The sequence below is a fragment of the Cetorhinus maximus genome, chromosome 14, assembly GCF_964194155.1.
Source record: "Cetorhinus maximus chromosome 14, sCetMax3.hap1.1, whole genome shotgun sequence".
Lineage (NCBI taxonomy): Eukaryota > Metazoa > Chordata > Chondrichthyes > Lamniformes > Cetorhinidae > Cetorhinus > Cetorhinus maximus.
In genome coordinates, this window is record NC_135892.1 from 97,224,470 (window position 1) to 97,239,873 (window position 15,404).

At 39.5% G+C, this 15,404-nt stretch overlaps 1 protein-coding gene across 2 annotated transcripts in view; it reads left to right on the forward strand.

The window, feature by feature from the left end:
• Positions 1 to 13,903, forward strand: part of heatr1 (HEAT repeat containing 1) — a 76,977-nt gene extending 63,074 nt beyond the window's left edge. For both annotated transcript variants that reach the window (XM_078557277.1, XM_078557278.1), the window contains exons 35-44: positions 3,346 to 3,632; positions 4,332 to 4,482; positions 4,566 to 4,724; positions 6,212 to 6,346; positions 7,516 to 7,620; positions 7,712 to 7,880; positions 9,045 to 9,199; positions 10,207 to 10,365; positions 12,673 to 12,781; positions 13,532 to 13,903. In XM_078557277.1, the coding sequence (XP_078413403.1) occupies positions 3,346 to 3,632; positions 4,332 to 4,482; positions 4,566 to 4,724; positions 6,212 to 6,346; positions 7,516 to 7,620; positions 7,712 to 7,880; positions 9,045 to 9,199; positions 10,207 to 10,365; positions 12,673 to 12,781; positions 13,532 to 13,620 (1,518 nt within the window). In that variant the 3' untranslated portion in view covers positions 13,621 to 13,903. The remainder of the gene's footprint in view (positions 1 to 3,345; positions 3,633 to 4,331; positions 4,483 to 4,565; positions 4,725 to 6,211; positions 6,347 to 7,515; positions 7,621 to 7,711; positions 7,881 to 9,044; positions 9,200 to 10,206; positions 10,366 to 12,672; positions 12,782 to 13,531) is intronic.
• Positions 13,904 to 15,404: the final 1,501 nt, after the last annotated feature.

The window sequence follows — 15,404 nt, forward strand, 5'->3', positions numbered from 1 at the left end:
AGAAATATTGGCTGATAAAATCAAAGAAAACTCAAAAGTTGTTTTACCAGTACATTAAGAGCAAGATAACTAAGGAACGGGTAGGGCCTATCAGAGTTGTACATGGTAACTTGTACATTGATGCTGAAGATGTGGGCAGGGTTCTCAATGAGTACTTTCTCTCTCTCTTTACTAAGGAGAGGGCTGATGCAGACATTCTAGTTAAAGAGGAGGAGTGTCAAGTGTTAGATACAATAAGCATGAGAGAACAAGTACTGGAGGGACTGACATCCTCGAAGGTGGATAAACCACCAGGACCAGATGGATTGTATCCTAGGCTGTTAAAAGAAACCAGGGAGGAAAGAGCGGATGCTCTCAGGATCATTATCCAATCCTCACTAGATACAGGCGAGGTCCCAGAGGATTGGAGGTCTGCGAACATTGTACCATTATTTAACGAGGGTGCGACAAATAGGCTAGAAAATTGTAGGCCGGTCAACCTGACTTCGGTGGTGGGCAAATTATTGGAATCAATTCTGAGAGACAGGTTAAACTGTCACTTAGAAAGGCACGGGTTGATCAGGGATAGTTAGCATGGTTTTGTTAGGGGATGATCATGTCTTACTAACAATCACATTTTTTGAGGAAGTAACAAGGAGGATTGATCAGGGTAGTGTAGTTGATGTTGTCTACATGGATTTTAATAAGGCATTTGACAAGGTCTCACACGGCAGACTGATCAGAAAAGTGAAATCCTATGGGAGAAAGGGGAAGGTGGCGAGTTGGATCCTAAATTGGCTCAGCGACAGGAAACAAAGGATAATGGTTGATGGATGTTTTTGCAAATGGAAAGCAGTTTCTAATGGCATTCCACAGGGCTCAGTGTTGGGTCCCTTGCTGTTTGAGATATAAATGATTTGGACTTATGTGGGAGGCATAATTGGGAAATTTGCAGATGACACAAAAAGTGGCCATATAGTTGATAGTGAAGAGGATAGCTGTTGTCTCCAGAATGATATCAATGGTTTGGTCGAGTGGGTGGAAAAATGGTAAATGGAATTCAATCTGGAAAAGTGTGAGGTAATGCATTTGGTGGGGGGCAAGCAAAGCAAGGGAATATTCAGTAAATGGGATGATGTTGAGAGTGGTTGAGGAACTGAGAGACCTTGGAGTGCATGTCCACAGGTCCCTGAAATGGAAAAGGGGTAAAGGAAGCTTTATGGATGCTTTCCTATTATTGGACGAGGTGTTGAATACAAAAGCAGGGATGTAATGCTGGAACTGTATAAAATGCTGGTTAGGCCACAGCTGGAATTTTGTGTCCAGTTCTGGTCACCACATTACAGGAAAGATATAATTGCTCTGGAGAGAGTACAGGGGAGATTTACAAGAATGCTGCTAGGGCTTGAAAATTGCAGCTATGAGGAAAGATTGAATAGGCTAGAGTTGTTTTCCTTAGATTAGAGGAGGGTGAGGGGTGTCCTAATTGAGATGTACAAAATTATGAGATGGCCTAGATAGGGTAGACAGGAAAGACCTGTTTCCCTCAATCAATTACCAGGGGGCATAGGTTTAAGGTGATTAGTAGAAGGATTAAAGGGAACATGAGGAAAAACTTTTTCATCAAGGGTGGTGGGCGTCTGGAATTTATTGCCTGAATTGGTGGTTGAGGCTGAAACACTCAACTCATTTAAAAGGTACCTGGATGAAATGCTGTAACCTTGAAGGCTACAGACCAGATGCTGGAAAATGGGATTAAAATTAGCAGCCAGTTTCTTTTTTTCTCTTTTTTGGCCGGCACAGGCATAATGGGCTGAATGGCCTTTTTCTGCGCCACAACACTTAAATGGTCTCGACACAGACGCACACACCCACAGTTTCAGCTATAAAACACATCACAGACCTGAGAAAGCTGGCCTCAAAAATGCTCCCCAGAGCCAATCATGGATCCTTACATAGGATCATACAGCACCAGAAGGAGACCATTTAGCTTATCATGGCTGTGCCAACTCTTTTGAGTTTTTCCCCATAGCCCTGCAAATTTTTCCTTTTCAAGTATATTTCTAATTCCCTTTGCTTTAGCGTTCAACCCTGAAAGTAATCATGCTCATACTGATTCACTCAACAGCTCAGGTTTACTGATCTGTCAGATAGGCCCCTTTAAATGTTCTTGTGTGACTATGTTTAAGCAGTCTGTATTGATTTTGAAGTTGGCACTTCCACCAAGGTAGTCACTGTGCAGGCTGCTCTAAGGACACTGGCATTGAGTGTGCACAGTATATAGCATTTGGAGAATATTTGTGCCTATTCCTATTTGTTCTGCAACGCACAACAGCTGTTAACATCTCAGCTGATCATGCCAGCTGGGGTAAAGGGGCTGAGTGATCGAAAGGTAGAGAGCTAGAGAAGCCAGTCCAGTAGCTTGAGAATTTTTCATTTAATCACTTTTTTTTATTATTTGTGGATGTCGCTGGTTCAGCCAGCATTTATTGCCCATCCCCAATTGCCCTTGCTCAGAGGGCATTAAAGAGTCAACCACATTGCCTGGCCTGGAATCACATGTAGGCCAGACCAGGTAAGGACAACAGGTTTCCTTCCCTAGTGGACATTAGTGAATCAGATGGGTTTTTATGACAATCGGCAATGGTTTCACTGTCATCGTTAGACTTTTACTTCCAGATTTTTTTTAGGATTCGAACCCGGGTTCCCAGAACATTACCGCTGGGTTTCCAGGTTACTGGTCCAGTGACAATGCCACTATGCCACCGCCTCCCCATGTTATCCACCAGAGGGTCCTCTCGGTTATAACATATAATTGAGTTTTTGCAATATGGAAAACTTAAGGAAATGTAGGGAATCCACATTATGACAATCTGAAAGAGAGTCTATGTTTCTCTTTCGGATGTTGATTGACCTGATATGCATCCTTCCACAGCTCTTGGTCTCATGTTAAGAAAATAGTCCAATTTGTGTTTCTTAGATCCAAAGTGGATAACCTCACATTTCCTCAAGTTAAGCTTCATCTGCCATTGTGCTGCCCATGTACTTTTTTACGTTTATGGGATATGGGTATCACTGGCTAGGCCAGCAATTATTACCCATGCCTAATTGCCCTCGAGAAGGTGGTGGTGAGCCACCTTCATGAACCGCTGCAGTCCATACAATGTGCAATAAGTCTTTTTTCTTTGTCCTTGTTTATAGACCATTTTGTTGGTCTTTCTATGTCCCTTTATAACGCAACTTGCATGTGCCATCGAATAAGAGTTTTTAAAATTTCTTATTTCTAGGCTCATTGGTTTTCTTTTATCTCCATGTTTGTATATTTGTGTGAAATGGTTGCTTAAGCCTAGCATCTTTTCTCCCAAGGTGAAGTTGCTTTTGAGCCTGATTGAGGAACTTCTGAACGTTGCTTTCTGTAAGGAAAAAGAGGTGGAACAAGCCGTTAACCGTCAGACAGCCCTCTTCAGCCTGAAGCTCCTGTGCAGGTGCTTTGGTACAAATCACCAGGATTCATTTGTGCCTGTGCTGGCATCTGCTGTTGACCTCATCATGGTCAATGAAGAGGAGGAAAAGAATGTGCTGGGAAGTGCATTGCTTTGTATAGCTGAAGTTACAACCGCACTCAAAGCATTGGCAATACCACAGCTTCCAAGGTATAGAATCTGAGAAAGAAACTCAATATACAAGGAGAACTCATCAAAATTGTAAACTATAACAGTAGGTAAAAGAGTAGTACCCTGAAAAATCTTGTTTCTATATAATATTTCTTGTGGCACTGCTCAGGTTGCAGTAGAGGAAGTATGGTTATATAAGAACAAGAAATTTGTCCCTCCAAGCAAGGTGTAATTGTTCTATATTCTTGAATGGTGGGTAACTTACAGGCCCAATTGCAGATGAGAACCTCTTTTTTGGTCGTGTACTATTGTGTAAAGTGGAGATACTCCTTTATAAGAATATTCCAGACTTTTACTTGCTAATATATTGAATAGGAATAGCCTATGATTTCTTAAGATTTACATTTAGTAAGAGGGAACTATATTGCACAAACTAGTTTGTCCTGATTCTGTATATAAAGATGAGAATTTTGTACTTTGAAATTAAATTTCATCTGCTCTCAATTTTCCATGTCCCTCAGTGGAATAGATTACCTTGAAATTTACTGCGTTTAGTTACGACACAAGGTGCTCAACTTGCTGAGTGCCTTTCTGCACAATCTCAACTAAAGATAAATAGTAGAAGTAAAAAGCGAACACATTGTTGCGCGATGTCTTTTTTTGTCCTTGTTTATAGACCTTTTTTTTTGAAAATCTACCAATGTTCACATTTATTACGAATGGATTTATTTTCTGCAGGCTGGTGCCAGGACTGCTAAAGACCCTGAAAAAACAGAAGGAACTACCGTCCAATGAGATTTATTTACTAAGTGCTGTTACAGCATTGCAGAAAGTTGCAGAAACACTGTCACATTTCATCAGCCCCTACCTGCTGGACATCCTAGCACAAGTAAACCTCACAGAATTCTGACAAAAGCTGCATGTGTTATTTTCATGAAGCCAAAGTACTCATACAGTGATATTTTCCTGTAGGTTACCCACTTGACCAAGGTTGCTTCAAGGACAGGCCATTCCTCACAGCTTGACCTGCGTCTAACATTGCTTCGAACTACGCTGGCCACAAAGCTAGCATCTCGAGTTCTGTTGCCAGCGATTAGCAAATGCTACGATAAACTTGCCAACAACAATCAGGTTAGCATTATTTCCCATTGGGATTTCTGTTTTCTTTCTCTCTACTATTTAGAGTTGGAGGTGATGGAAAATTCCAGAGGCCTGAAAGTTATGCATCTGGTGCTTTGGGTGTTAAACCTCATGGTTATAACATAGTGCTAACCTGAAAGTTTTGTTATTGCACAGTAACAGTAAGCAGTTCAGAGAAGCTTTACTAGAGTAATACCTGGAATGGGTGGGGTGTCTTATGAGGAAAGGTTAGACAGACGAGGCTTGTATCAGCTGGAGTTTAGGAGAGTAAGATTGAAACATGTAAGATCCTGAGGGGCCTTGACAGGGTGGATACGGAGAGGATGTTTCCCCTTGTGGAAGAATCTACAACTAGGGATCACTATTTAAAAATAAGGGGTCAAAACAGAGATGAGGTGAAATTTTTTCTCTGAGGGCCATGAGCCTTTGGAGCTCTCTTCCTGAAAAGGTGGTGGAAGCAGAGTCTTTGAATATTTTTAAGGCAGAGGCGGTTAGATTCTTGGTAAGCCAAGGGAGTGATAGGTTATCGGCGGTAGATGGGATGCAGATTTCAGGTTACTATCTGATCAGCCATGATCTTATTAAATGGCGGAACAGGCCCGAGGGGCTGAATGGCCTACTCCTCCTTGTTCATATGTTTGTATTATACACAGGAGTTTATATTAAATGAAAGCTGTGAAATATGCAGTAGCGATTTACATCATAAAAAATGTCATAAACATCAAACTAGATTGATGAATTATCTGCATTCGGATATATTATAGATTTAGTCACTTCACTCTGTAGCTTAGTTGGCTACTTGTATAGCATTTTGGTGTGAACCTCTTTTCAGACCATTTTGAGTGGGATACTTAATGTTTTCAGAAACCCATGAATAGTAAATGCTGCTTAATCAGGCTTGGATTTTTGCATAATACCTAAACATACGTTTATTTTAATTCAGGTTTAATTATCTTACCGTCTTATACCAAGATTTTACATTTTATTGCTTTCCTGAAGCCCTTTTATCTTACAAAACATATCAAATCATACAGAAATGTACAGTTTCTGTTTTATTCAACTACCTTGTGAACGTCCAAACTCCAAGTGTCCCTTAGCTTGAGCAGCAGATTGGTTTGTCATTCAGTAGGGAAGATGGCATATGGCTTGAAAATCCTGCACACTAAAGGAATCCTACCTGTTCACACTTTTGCATATGCCGCATGTTTTTTTTCAGCCATTTAGTTTCAGTTGTGATTTCATCAGTCTGTCACTGAACAGCAGATTGTTTAGCTCAGGCAGGGAGCTACATGGAGAGGCAGGCGTCAGGCAGTGATGGCTGTTGTTTATTCCTACTTGACAGTTCATGAATCCTCTGTTGTAAATAAGGTGATTCAGACAGTAACAGTAGCACTGGCAGGGTGTGCCTTGTCACCTAATGCAAGGTGTTAGTTATGAGGAAATAGAATTGGTTTCTAACTTGTTTGTATCTTCTCTAGAGCTATTTAGGTCCACTTTTCGATATCCTGAAGGAACATATTAATAACATAGAAAAGGAACAACTGAACTCCCACCAATCTGAGCTCACATTATTCTTCCTCAAAGCCCTGGATTTCAGAGCAGACCACTTGGAGGTATTATGAACAGATTTATTAATGTATTTTTTTCCAAAGTGAGATTTTAAAAAGAAAATCACGAATTAATTTTACGCATGTAACTTTTGTAATTGGCGGGGGGACAATCCCTCTGAACTTAAACACAAAATGTACAACTTAAGCCAATTTTGAACACCTGGTGGCTCAGTTTGGTAACATTGCTCAAGGGTCAGAAGATAGTGGATTCGAAGCCTCCAATTAAGGTTTATGTTCATAACCTGGGCTGATACTGCAATGCAGTACTGAGTCAGTGCTGGTCGATTGATCAGTGAGCTGCTAACCAGTAGCAGAAATTTAAGATGATCACCAAAGGAGAGATTTTGGAGATTTTTTTTGCACAGGGGGTTGTTAGGACATGGAATGCCTACTGGAAAGAAATGTGGAAGCAGAATCCACAATACCTTTTTCAAAGGAAATGTATGAATATTTAAAAGAGGAAATTTAAAAAGGAATGAGACTGTGGTTAACTCATAGCCAGCGTAGGCATTATGGCTAACTGGCCTCCTCCTGTGCTACAAAATGCTACAAATCAGTGCTGCATGATGGACAAAGAAGACCCCATGAGATTTAAAGAGGAGCAGGGTGTTCCCCTGCTATCTTGGCCAATGTTCCTCCTTCAACTAACCACCAAAAATTATTTACATTTCATTGCTGTTTGTGGGATGTCGTTGGTGCAGAATTAACTGCTTCATTTGCCCATAAAAATTGATTCGCTGTGTGGTTATGTTGCAAAGGACGTAATCTCGATGCAAGCATTTACTTACTTGTACAGGTTATATTATGTATCAAATTGTTTCACATAAAACCCTTTGCTTGGCCCCCAGTTTGCATGTGCAACTACAGTTCATAATCTGCTCTTGCTGATCCTTTATCACAAATTCTACACTGGTCAGCCTTCTGCAAAACAGTCATGGACAATATTGAGTTTGAATGGTCAAAAGGATGTATGGGTTAAACCTGGCCATATTGTACTGATGGCCTCAAAACCTTGTAACTCCTGTCAATTACTTTGCTTGATTGATGAAGGGTTTCTATACATTCATGTTTACAATATAGTTAGGTATTACACCGATTTGGTTTTTCATATTCTATTTAAAATGAACATATAAGGACCAATTTTCCTTTTGTTTTTCTCTTTCCCCCTACAGGATAGTTTGGACCAAGTGAGTGAAATTGAGGGACATGTAATTAACTGTCTTGTTGTTATGATAATGAAACTTTCAGAGGTTACCTTCAGGCCCCTGTTCTTTAAGGTATGTTTTTGATATTAAATGAGCAGCTCCCTGATATTTTTCTGTAGATTTTTTATTTTTAGCCGCTGACTCACGGTTTGTTTCTGATCAGCTGTTTGACTGGACTAAAACTGAGGGGTTCCCTAAAGACCGTATGATTACATTCTACCGTTTGGCAGACTGCATTGCAGACAAGCTGAAAGGGTTATTCACCCTATTTGCTGGGCAGTTAGTGAAACCTTTTGCTGATATTCTGAACCAGACAAACGCTGTCAAAATTGGTAAGTTGAAATCAATTAACTTTTAAAAATATTAATATAACTCAGTGGTGGGGAAACGTTTTAGAGACATTAATCTGGGACAAAATTAATTGACACATAGGAAAATGTGGGTAGCCAACGCGTATTTGTTAAAGGCAAATCATGTTTAACTAACTTGATTGAACTTTTTGATGAAGTAACAGGAAAAGCGGATGAGGGTAATGTGGTTGATGTTGTGTGCATGGACTTTCAAAAAGTACTCGTTAGCAAAATGGAAGCCCGTTGAGATTAATTGGTGAGCAACTGCAAGGATACAAAATTAACTAAGGGACAGGCAGGCGAGTGTGGTGGTTAACACTTGCTTTTCAGACAGTTGGAAATGTGAAGTTCCTCCAAGATTGGTGTGAGGACCAGTGCTCTTTTTGACATAGATTAATGATCTAGTCCTCGGTATACAGGTCATACTTTCAAAGCTTGCAGGTGATGCAAAACTCAGAAATGTAGTAAACAGCAAGGAGGATAGCCACAGACTTCAGGAGGACCTAGACTGGTGAAATAGACAGACATATGCCAGTTGAAATTCGATACAAAGAAGTGTGAAGTGATTCATTTTGGTAGGAAGAATGAGGAGGCAGTATAAATAAAATGGTACAATTTCAAAGTGGATACAGAATACAGAGAACTGGGGGTGTACATGCACACATCTTTAAAGGTAGCAGGACAAGTTTTGGGGGCTGTTAAAAGGCTTACAGTAGCCTTGACTTTATAAATAGAGTGCAAAAGTAAGGAAATTTTGTAACCTTTATAAAACACTTGTTAGGGCTTAGCTGGAGTATTGTATTCTGAGCACCACACTAGGAAGGATGTCAAGGCTTTAGGGTATAGAGGAGATTTATGAGAACGATATCAGAGATTAAATACTTCAGTTAGGCAAAGGGACTAGAGAAACTGGGGTTGTTCCCTTAGTGCAGAGAAGGTTTATGGGAAGATTTGATCAAATGTTCAGAATCATGCAGGGTTTTGGATAGAATATAGGAGTCCTAATCAGCAGTCATTGATGTCAGATTCCTTCTGTATATCAAATGCACTGCGAATAAATAAGTAAATGCAGTTGTTTTAACCAACAGCAGAATTACTCAAGTATTAAATTGTGTGTTTCTGATTTTTGTTTTATCCCCAAAATAGAGGAAGCTTTCTTTGATTCAGACAAGAACGTAGAGAAATCTTGCTTACTGCTTCAATTTGTCTGTGACTGCATGCACAAAATCTTTCTCTACGACACTCAACGATTTGTCAGTAAGGAAAGAGCTGATACTCTCATGATGCCCTTAGTAGATCAGGTTTGTAACTCTGCTTGAATGTTTCATTCTAACTCTCAGAACTGATCCCATCTAGTTTGCGTTTTGTAACACAAATTCATGCAATCACATGAGTGCATTGCTCGTAATCTATCAACTTGTCTTTATCTGGTGCTATGTCTAGATTACTGGTGAAGCGTAATGTACACAAGCTGTGAAGCATTCCTGATGCAACTGGTGAAATAGAATCATAGAATGGTACAGCACAAAAGGAGGCTCTTTGGCCCATTGTCCCTGTGCCAGCTTTTTGGTGGATTAGTCCCACTCCACTGCCTTTCCCAATAGCTGTACAAATATTTCCCTTCAAGTATTTACATCACATTATCACTGCTGATCACATTACATGATTTTTGTGAGAGAGCCACTGATCTTTCCTATCTACGAATAACCTCTTGACAAAATTTTATTTTGGAAAATCAAAATTGAAGACCATAAACAACACAAACTAATATTACATTTATATCACAAAGAACAACCCAACCCAAATTTGACTTTCGTCATAGAAGTTTGGATGATGTGACTGGAGCACTCTTAGAGTTCATATGGTCATCTCAACCCCTCTGCTGCATTGTTGTCATCAGGATCTGCTCAAGAGCTAATATTTTCAATGCTTAGGTGTGCTTCTCATCAAAAATTGCAGCATTTGGCCAACAAATCACACCTGGTTAATCATGTTATGTAAATGTCATTCTGCATCCATGTATTTTGCATCATAAACATAATTTAAGTCGCATCCAAAATATAAACTACATCCTTAATAACTAAAACCAGGGGTGGAGGCGAGCACCTTATAAGCACATTTGCGCTTTAGGGTTTGTGCTTTACAATATCAATTCATCATTGATCATGGCTGTGGTCATTTTTTAGTTGGCATATAGACGCGGTTGGCTTATAATATATACTAATGACTGCACTAAGCTCTGATTCTGTCTTTCATTGTTCTTATAGTAAGAAGTATAAGTATGTTCTGAAACTCTAATTTTTTGTAGCTGGAAAACATGCTGGGAGGCGAGGAGGCGTATAAGGATAGGGTAACCAATCATCTTATCCCATGTATAGCTCAGTTTTCTGTTGCTATTGGTGATGACTCTGTCTGGAAACCTCTAAATTACCAGATCCTGCTTAAGACAAGACACAGCTCATCAAAGGTAAGTAACCATGATGGTGAGATGAGTTCAGCTTCTTCCAGAACCTTTTTTTTAAATGGCATATTCCGCGTGTGTACTTTATTCGTTATTGCATTTTCTGTTAGTTGGCTGTACATTAAACGGTGTTAACTTTTTCAGGCATTTATGGTGCTTTGGTGATAATCATGGTTGACTGTAAAATGCCACAGCTTTGATTTGGCTTCCTTAATGGTTTTGTTGATAAACGTGATACCACTTAGATGCTGAAACATAAAGAGCAGGAAGGTCTATGGTTCAATCACCAGCCTGTGTGGATTGAGGTGATTTTTTTCTTCACTTTGGTTTTGGAATGTGGGCGATATTTATTTCCCATTCCGAGTTGCAATTAGGCCATTAGAAGTGGGATGAACGGGAAAAAAGAGAAAGAAAACTTACCTTAAGCTTAAATCTGAGTCGTGGTTCGGGAACTACAGTTCCTGTCGGCCCTTGGGTTTTCTGCACGTGCACTGGCTGGGAAAGGGCTGCACATGAGCAGTTCATCCATTTTTATGTCTTCAGGCCAGGAACTGGCCCTGAGCACATGCACAGAAGAAAAGTGAAAGAGTGTGAAACTGCAGGTCAAGTGACCTGAAGAGGCACACCATTGCAGAGAAGGTTTTCCCAGGGAGCAGTTCCCAAACGAAGAACAAGATCCCAAACCAGGGGGTAGGGCAGAAATAGGTCCCAGGTAAGGGATAAGGACAGAGATCAGAAACACATCCTGTTAAACAAAGTTGAGAGGAAGGAGCAGAGCACTAGGCTCCAAATTAGAGGGAGAGTGCTGCGGGGAGCAGATTTGAAGCAAAGTGGGCTCAAGAGAAGAGTGAAGATCCGAGAGGACAGCCGGATGTTGGTGACTCCACGCTGTGGCCTTAAGAGCAAAGGTACCCCTTTGGAGAAGTGGAGTTTTGCTTGGCACGGTCGAAAATCTGAAATTGTGCTTGGAAGGTAAAGCTTAAGTGTAAGTGGAGATTCAGAGGAAAGGAACCTCAGAAGGTGAGATTGAAACCATGGGGATGAATTCTGGTGGAAGCCGTCCGAGTGAGAGTGACATGTGGGAGAAAATTCCCATGCAAGTTTCAAACGTGGAGATTAGAAACCCTCATGAGAGAGACAGAGTTTCAGTGAGACCAGTTGGTGCTCAGTATGACCAGCTTCTGGGTGGATCGTTGAAAAATCCATAGAATCTTCTTTGGTCACATTTGTCATTTACTTTGGACCGTGGTGTGTCTGTCCATAGTTCGCCAATTGGTTCTCATGTCCTGTATATTGTTAACTTTTCGAATTTGTACGTGTCTGTAAAGATATAGCTTGGGTGAGGGAATCGTGAATATTTGAATCATTTTGTTTGTATTGCGATCTTTCCAAACTTCTTGTCTGGTGTAATGTAGTTCATTTTTCTTGTTTAATAAATGTTTTATCTTTGTGTTAAAAGTTCATCAATAGCCTGTTGTGAATTTGTTCAGTAACTTAACACCATGGTTTCTAAACAAAAAAAAGTTAGGATCTATCAAGCCAGGTTTCACTCTGGGATCTGACTTGTCCAGTTGTAACATCAGCTGGGATCGTAACAGAAGTTAAACATGCAGTGCAGGTCTGTCGTCACTTGTAGCCTAGACTAGTTAGGGGTGGCAGTCATCTTCCCTGAAGGATATTAGTGAACCGGTTGTATTTTTTGGACAATCCATCAGCTTTTATAGTTTTTTCTGGTGCTCAAGCACAAATTACCAGATTTATTCAATTTCACAACTTGACATGGTGCAATTTAAACTGTCTCTGACAGAGCAATGCATTTAGCCTTACCAGTACCTTTGCTGGGTATAAGGAGAAAACTCAAGCAGAGTTACTTTTCTCTCTTGATCATTTTCCATAAAGCCCTACTGGAAAGTGTACATAGAAGAACATTCATTTATGAAAGGATTATGTTACTCTTCAGTGCTCAATGAAGATGAAAAGCCTGAGTCTGCTTTTTCTAATGAAGATTGTTGACTGTTCATCATCAGTGCATAAAGAACTGACAGACCTTGGTTTTTTTTGTTATGAACTGCTGGGACTCTCAAGAGAAATAGTTTAGTACCTTCAGAAGAAGGGAGGAAACCTTTGTGTGATTCAGGATAGACAGTGATTGATGAAAGATATTTAGTTGACGGAAGTCCTTGAAAAATCCCTCATTTATAAAAGGGCCAGGTCATTAACATCGGATTTGACTAGCCGGATTTGACTTAAGATGAATGCGTATTTTCCAACCCGATTATGGAAAGAGCTAAAATATATTAATTTAATCTGCAGGTGAGATTTTCTGCACTGGTTATGCTGCTGAAACTGGCCGGTAAACTTAAGGAGAACTACATGGTGTTACTGCCTGAAACCATCCCCTTCTTGGCAGAGCTACTGGAAGGTAAGATATAGAATTGGACTAAAATCTTTCTTTTAGTACCAGAAGAATGGTTTAAATTTATAATAATAAGCTTTGATATAGTGATTAATAAATTTTTAACAGCTGTACATATAATGTACTGTACTGAAAAGGACAATCAGGTTGTTCAGAATATCTTTGCTGAGTTAGAAATGAATGTTGGTACCTCCAGCACATTTCACCAGAATGGTAGGACAATTAATTGTATTTGTATCATTCAAGAAAAAAATGAGTGAAATTTATCCTGGGCAATAGTGAATCAATAGCCTGTTCCACACTCCTGCGGAGAGTAAAGCTGGGTCAATTTGTATTGCCTATTTTGTGCTGTCGCCCAAGGATAATTTCATCTCCTCAGTCTCTAACTCACCCAAGTGGATAAAATAAAACCTCAACTCCCATTTTCTGTTTTGCATAATTCTTTATAAAATTGACAAACCCCTTAAGAAGTTCCAGGTAATATCAGCTGCTGCTTGTATAATAGGAAAGATAAATGTCTGTGTTTTTGAAATAGAGATAATATTTGGTTTCAATGTTTGCTGCATCTTACTTGCAACTCTTGACAATTCTGTTTGAGAAGTTCAGCATTGTGCTGTGAAGTAGTTAACTTACAAGTAGAGGCAAGTGCTTTTACATTTAGATTCTGGAACATCGTGATGCACGATGACCCACTTTTATCTTCCACAAATTTGCAGTAGGACTTTTTAATTAAACATTGTGTGCTTTGTTTTGCAGATGAATGTGAGGAAGTGGAGCACCATTGTCAGAAAGTTATCCAGCAGCTTGAAGTCATACTTGGCGAACCACTGCAAAGCTATTTCTGAAAACTGAGTTGTACAAAGTTTTTATAAAAGTTTATAAATGTAATTTATGTACAGTAGGGGTTCATACAGTATTAATTTTCTGTGATCTGCACAGCTATTTAAATGTGCTAATACCACTGCTGTTGGATTGTTGGTGCTGAACATGCAGAATTTTATCTTCATATACATGAAAATCAACAATTGTGACAACTGGCAATTCATCAGGCAGTTTATGTGGTCTCCATATTGCTGTTAATAATCATTGGTATCATCTTTAACTTTTAATAAACAGGTTTATAAACCACCATTGATGCTTTTTGCCTCCTTTATGTAATATAAATGGGAGAGTGTTAGATAAAGTCCCAACTAATGGTCTGTCATAGAAGGAAGTGACGTATACTCATGATCTGAGAGTCCAGGAGAAAGTAGCATGGAAAGAAGCAAGTGTAAGGGAGTGTTCTCAACTAAATAAGTCGCAAAATGTTTGTGTTTGCAGCTGGGAGCTATTGAAACTACTCCAACCCAACAGTAGTATACTTTACATTCAAGGGTAGTTTGTAATGATAAACTAGCAACAGCTTCAAATCCCACCATGGCAAGTTGTGAAACTGGATTCAATAAATCTGGCAATTTGTGGCCCAGCACCAGATTGTTGTAAAAAAATCAGTTGGTTCAAGTTAGAGCCAGGCTATTTGGGAGTAAAATCATAAAGCGCTTCATACAAAGAGTAGTGGAAATCAGACAATCTCCTCCCAAAAGGCTTTAGATGCTGCTACAATTGAAATTTTTAAATACTTCTTTAAGTCAACAGTCCTAATGACTCCATCTCTGGCTTGGTGTTAATTTTTGTGTTCATTACATTGCTGTGACACCTTGTCTCATTTAAATTAGTTAAAGATGCCTCGTAAATGCCAGTTGCTGCAAGTTTAAAAAGCCAAGGATCATTGTGTTTTGGATAACTGATCTCTACAATTTAAACACCATGATGCCAAACACTTCATTTAGGTAGGGGGACGAGAGCGGAGACTAGAGAGGTTTAATAGGTGTCCATAATCACTAAAGGTTTAGATAGAGTAAAGAATAGTGGTTTCCAGTGGCAAAAGAATAAGTAACCAAAGTACACAGCTTTAAGGTAATTAACAAAACAACCAGGGGCAGACAGTCATGATCTGGAATGTTGCTTCAAATGGTGGTGTAAGCTGTTACACTGGTGAAGTTAATCTAATTAGGTTTTAGGAGTGTATCTTTTGATTTGAAAGAGGGTTATAGTTTGGGACAAAAACAAAAAGTTCTGGAAAAACTCAGGTCTGACAGCACCTGTGGAGAGAAAGACAGTTAATGTTTCGAGTCCGTACGACTCTTCAGAACTTAGTTTGGGACTGTATCTTTAAATTTAGGGTAAATGAGAGGGATCGTGTGAATCTCTGCGACAGTCTACCTGACTAAAAGCTGAGAGATAATTAGTAAGGATCAAAGGGAAGACTCAAATTGTATTACTGAAATGGAGGTGACTGATATTTACATTGTGGACACAGCAACAGCTGTGATTGTCCTCCAATAAAAAGACAGTCTCATGAAACCCATAATAATGTTCTGGTGTAAAGATTGTAAATAGTTGTGCTCAACTAAGGAAGTTGAGCACCATTGTCAAAGTTATTCAGCATCTTGAAGTCATACTCAGTGAACCACTGCAAAACTATTTCTGAAAACGGCTTTATAAAAACTTTGTACAAGTAATTTTATATGTATAGTAGGGGTTCATACAGTATTAATTTTCTGTGATCTACACAGCTATTTAAATGTGC